General features: G+C 31.8%; 1 protein-coding gene across 1 annotated transcript; it reads left to right on the top strand.

Moving 5' to 3' along the window:
* Positions 1 to 1,866: 1,866 nt before the first annotated feature.
* On the top strand, positions 1,867 to 5,482 carry LOC137622684 (uncharacterized). Its single transcript, XM_068353279.1, has 3 exons — positions 1,867 to 1,975; positions 4,880 to 4,911; positions 5,054 to 5,482. The coding sequence occupies exons 1-3, from the start codon at positions 1,867 to 1,869 to the stop codon at positions 5,480 to 5,482; spliced, it is 570 nt and encodes a 189-aa protein (XP_068209380.1).
* The last annotated feature ends 518 nt before the right edge of the window (positions 5,483 to 6,000 follow it).

The following is a 6,000-nucleotide window of genomic DNA, read 5'->3' as shown; positions in this document are numbered from 1 at the left end:
AATGTCCAAAATATTCGCTTCGTCTCATATGTAAATAACATAAGGTAAATACAATTCCTACATAATTTTAACTCTATGATAAGCATGTGTCCTAACAAATAGTATTTGCAAATAATTGCGTACTGCACTTTCCTCTATACAATTGATTTTATGATTTTTTATATAATTTGAGAAGCAAATGTATTTCTCTCACTAATAGTATTTTTTAATGCAAGTCGCATTAATGAATAATGTATTAAGTAATTAACATATAAATCTGTGTGACAAAATCAGATGACCGTCGATCAAAAACATGTAATTTAATCAGATTATAACGTATATTTTCAGAAAAGTTATTCCTCGGATGTATTTCTAATTAAAAAAAATGATGTTTGTACAGATTTATGTTTATATAACGGATGCAAAATACTTTTATTGTGTTTATTTAAGAAATAATTACCTGATCTATAGAAAAGAAAGGTAAAAATCGATTTTTTCCAAATATTTCGTAATAAGACGAAAATTTAAAAAATCGTATATATATAAAACAATGGTTGCACGGATTAATTTTCATATAACGGATGTAAAATACTTGCCTTGTGTTTATTTATGAAATAATTTCCTGATCTATACTAAAGAAAGGTAAAAATCGACTTTTCCCAAATATTTCGTGAATAGACGAAAATTTTAAAAATCGTATGTATATAAAACAATGGTTGCACAGATTAATTTTTATATAACGGATGTAAAATACTTGTCTTGTGTTTATTTAAGAAAATAATTTCTTGATCTATACTAAAGAAAGATAAAAATAGATTTTTTCCCAAATATTTCGTAAAAAGACGAAAATTTAAAAAAATGTATGTATATAAAACAATGGTTGCACAGATTTATGTTTATATAACGGATGTAAAATACTTTTATTGTGTTTATTTAAGAAATAATTACCTGATCTATACTAAAGAAAGGTAAAAATTGATTTTTCCCAAATATTTCGTAAAAAGACGAAAATTTTAAAAATCGTATCTATATGAAACAATGGTTGCACAGATTTATGTTTATATAACGGATGTAAAATACTTTTATTGTGTTTATTTAAGAAATAATTACCTGATCTATACTAAAGAAAGGTAAAAATCGACTTTTCCCAAATATTTCGTGAATAGACGAAAATTTTAAAAATCGTATGTATATAAAACAATGGTTGCACAGATTAATTTTTATATAACGGATGTAAAATACTTGTCTTGTGTTTATTTAAGAAAATAATTTCTTGATCTATACTAAAGAAAGATAAAATTGATTTTTTCCCAAATATTTCGTAAAAAGACGAAAATTTAAAAAAATGTATGTATATAAAACAATGGTTGCACAGATTTATGTTTATATAACGGATGTAAAATACTTTTATTGTGTTTATTTAAGAAATAATTACCTGATCTATACTAAAGAAAGGTAAAAATAGATTTTTCCCAAATATTTCGTAAAAAGACGAAAATTTAAAAAATCGTATCTATATGAAACAATGGTTGCACAGATTTATGTTTATATAACGGATGTAAAATACTTGCCTTGTGTTTATTTATGAAATAATTACCTGATCTATAGAAAAAAAGGTAAAAATCGATTTTCCCCCAAATATATCGTAAAAAAACGAAAATTTAAAGAATCCTACGTATATGAGAATTGTAATATAAAGTGTAGTACTGCATATTACTATATGATCAGTAACTTGTTTTTTTCATGAAATAAATTATTTTGTTTCACGAAAGAAAATCTTGATAGAAAATCCTATCATGACCTAAAAAATTCGTGTTAATCAAATTGAATGTAGATGGAGGCACTTATCCCACAAGGATCTCGAGAACTAAAAATTTGAGCCCCGTTATGTGTGACGTCATCATTTCTAACCCCCGGTTTTCTTTACCTGTTGGGAAAAATAGGGAAAAAGAGCCTCTTTGGTCCGTGTACTTCATCGAGACAAGTCAATCCTCAGGTGGGTCTTCAGTTTTATGGGTTAATTATCTCTTTTACGTTCAAGTGTTCTTTGCATCCGTGCTTTTCACACTTGCAAAGTATTCATTAATATCGTTCAGGTTTTTATTTAGTTTTGAAGAACCAATTTAATCAATCCCGGTGTGCTCAAGTTTTGAAGAACCAATTTCATCAATCCCGGTGTGCTCAAGTTTTGAAGAACCAATTTCATCAATCCCGGTGTGCTCTAGTTTTGAAGAACCAATTTCATCAATCCCGGTGTGCTCTAGTTTTGAAGAACCAATTTCATAAATCCCAGTGTTTTAGTTTTGAAAAACCAATTTCATAAATCCCGGCTTGCTTTAGTTTTGAAGGACCAATTTCATAAATCCCGGCTTGCTTTAGTTTTGAAGGACCAATTTAATCAATCCCGGTGTGCTCTAGTTTTGAAGAACCAATTTCATCAATCCCGGTGTGCTCTAGTTTTGAAGGACCAATTTCATCAATCCCGGTGTGCTCTAGTTTTGAAGAACCAATTTCATAAATCCCAGTGTTTTAGTTTTGAAAAACAAATTTCATAAATCCCGGCTTGCTTTAGTTTTGAAGGACCAATTTCATAAATCCCGGCTTGCTTTAGTTTTGAAGGACCAATTTCATAAATCCCGGTGTGCTTTAGTCTTGAATTCAATTTCATAAATCCCGGTTTGCTTTAGTTTTGAAGAACCAATTTTATAAATCCCGGTGTGCTTTAGTTTTGAAGAACCAAACTCCTAAAATCCAATAAGCTTTAGTTTTAAAGAACTAATTTCATCAACTCCGGTGTGCATAAGTTTTCAAGAAAGTCTTAGAAAATTCCGGTTTGCAGAGTAAACTTTTGTTTCAATTCTAAAGATGTAATCTCCAAATTTCCCGTGTGCTAAGCATGATTTTTTTTTTCTAGTCTTAAATCTTAATTTCCGGTCTGCTTTAGTTTTAAAGAACCAATATCCAAAACTCCATTGCAAAGTGTCGATTTCCCTTTAGTTTTACTGAGCCAATCCCCCAAAGTTTTAAGTGTGAATTTTTTAGTTATAATTAACTATATCTCCTAAAAACCGGTGTTCTAGGCGTAAATTCGTTTTAGATCTAAATAGCCATCTCCTAAATTCCGGTCTAAGTATAAATTTTCTTTAGTTTTAGAGTCAATCCCCCAAAGTCTGTCATGCTCATTGTAAATTTTGTTTTGAAAAGCCAAATCCCTAAATTCCTGTATGCTAAGCGTAAATTTTTGTGATGAAGAATCGTAAATTCCGGTGTGCTTATTGTAAACTTATTTTTTGGGAGTTTTAAATAAATTATGTAAATTCTGGTGTGCTTAGTGTATATTATTTTTTTTTTTTTGGGGGGGGGGGGGCGTTTAAATCATTTATGTAAATTCCGGTATGCTTAGTGTAAATTTTCTAATATTGAATCTAAATTCCGGTGTGCTTAGTGTAATTTTTTTTGTTTTAAAGAATCGATTATCTAAATTCCTGTGTTTTTAGTGTATTTTTTTTTGTCTTGAAGAATCATCTAAATTCCGGTATGCTTAGTGTAAATTAATTTTTCATTTTTAGTTTTTAAGAGCAAATTCCCTAGACTGCTGTTCTAAGTGTTTAATTTTTTTTTCCCAATTCTAAAAAATCTTACAAATTGATACTCCTAAATTTGTGTTAATTTCTTTGAAACTTTTTTTCAAATTTATCAGCAAGTTATTTTTAAAGTATAATGAATAGGCCTTTAAGTTTAGAATACTTTGAATACAAAGATTTGAACATTAATTTTTCTAAGTACTCGAATAGGATTTAATGTCTAGTTCTAAATCTATAACAAATCGTAACTGAGGTCTGCTTTAAGGTGGCTTAGTAATGTAGGCATTTATTTCAAAGGTCGCCCAAAGTAAAAAGCATTTAAAGCAAGATTTTGTTCTATTTTAGTCATAAATTGCTAATTTCTTAATCTTCCTGATAGACCATTTCACTGAGGCTATATAGTTGGTAGTTATTCAGTACTGGTTGAGAATACAGTTCAGCATTTACTTGCAATGTTAATTCTTTAAGAATGCAGTTCAGCATTTACTTGAAATTTTAATTCTTTGAAAATGCAGTTCAGCATTTACTTGGAATTTTCATTCTTTGGGTATATAAGTTATACTATAATGAATGATTAAAAACAAAATTAATTTTTGTCAGTTAATTTTGATCACGTAGTTTTGGACTTGTTCATTTAGGGACCAGAGTACTGTTCATTTAGGGACCAGAGTACTGTTCATTTAGGGACCAGAGTACTGTTCATTTAGGGACCAGAGTACTGTTCATTTAGGGACCAGAGTACTGTTCATTTAGGGACCAGAGTACTGTTCATTTAGGGACCAGGGCCGTGTTGATTAAGATAGCTGGACCGTGTTCATTTAGGTACCAAGTCATCAAGATAGCTGGGCCGTGTTCATTTTAGATACCTGGGAGTGTTCATTTAGGTAGTCATCACGATAGCTGGGCCGTGTTCATTTTCATTCCCGGTGAGTGTTCATTTAGATAACCAGTGTGTTCATTTAGATAACCAGTGTGTGTTCATTTAGGTACCAAGTCATCAAGATAGCTGGGCCGTGTTAATTTAGATACCAGGGCAATGTTCAGTTATTAAACTGTATTTCGTAATTCAAACCCTTTGTTTCTTGTGATCAAACCCTTTGTTTCTTGTGAAAGCTAAGTCTTATTGCGCCAGGGAAATTTAGTAATATTTTAGGCCAAATTGTACTTTTTCATGATAAATTTTTAAAAAGTAAATTTTTAGATACTCCTTTCTTTTTACTGCAGTTGTATTTGAATGTCCCACGATAGATTTTCTAAAGCTAATATACTTTGCTGTGAAATATTTTCCAATTTAATTTTCTCTTTTCCCCCCACAGGTACTGCTGGTGTACTGTCAAGAAGCCCTGTAGTAACAGACGAATGTGGTAACATCCAACGTATGAGGACATCTTGAATTAGAAGTACCATGATTTCAACACATGGATAGATCATGAAAGAATTGCTAAGCATCACTATGATTTCATGATAAGTCTTCATAAATTGATGTGAAGGAGGAAGAAAGTAGCAGCAGAGCAAGAAAGAGAGAACAGCAGCAGCAGCAGAGCAAGAAAAAGAGAACAGCAGCAGCAGCAGAGCAAGAAAGAGAGAACAGCAGCAGCAGCAGAGCAAGAAAGAGCGAACAGCAGCAGAGCAAGAAAGAGCGAACAGCAGCAGCAGCAGAGCAAGAAAGAGCGAACAGCAGCAGCAGCAGAGCAAGAAAGAGCGAACAGCAGCAGCAGCAGAGCAAGAAAGAGCGAACAGCAGCAGCAGCAGAGCAAGAAAGAGCGAACAGCAGCAGCAGCAGAGCAAGAAAGAGCGAACAGCAGCAGCAGCAGAGCAAGAAAGAGCGAACAGCAGCAGCAGCAGAGCAAGAAAGAGCGAACAGCAGCAGAGCAATCTGCAATAAAGAACATAAGTTACATAAATTGTATATTATATAGTACACTTTCATTCTAACAAACCCGTTTCTACAGTACACCTTCATTCTAACAAACCCGTTTCTACCTGAGGGTTTTTGAAAAATATAGATTTTGATTTGGTTTATTTAATTCAAACTTCACTGTACATATTAATATATCGTAGTCCATTTCGTCCTCTCTAATCCCCATGTAAATCAGCAACACCATCATTTTTACTGTAACTGTTCTACAAAAGCTCGGTCCTGCCACATCATTGGAACTGACGTTTGTACAGTACTTTTTCTGCTCCTGCCACATCGTTGTAACATTTCCTCTGTACAGTACTAGTTCTCCTAATATTTGACAGATCACAGCCTGGTGCTTCATTATCTGAAATAGATCTAATTGTTAATAAATGTTTTAACAAAATCAAATATAAAATAAATTTACAAAGTTAATTTATTTCCTGTCATCTATGACAATTAATGATCCAGAACTATAAAATAACTAATTTTCGAAAAAAGTATTTGAAGCAATAGTGGTTTACACAAACAGTTCGA

The sequence above is a fragment of the Palaemon carinicauda genome, chromosome 29 (genome assembly GCF_036898095.1).
Source record: "Palaemon carinicauda isolate YSFRI2023 chromosome 29, ASM3689809v2, whole genome shotgun sequence".
Classification (NCBI taxonomy): domain Eukaryota; kingdom Metazoa; phylum Arthropoda; class Malacostraca; order Decapoda; family Palaemonidae; genus Palaemon; species Palaemon carinicauda.
Note: the sequence above shows the minus strand (reverse complement) of the source record. Positions and strands in the feature narration are given on the sequence as shown.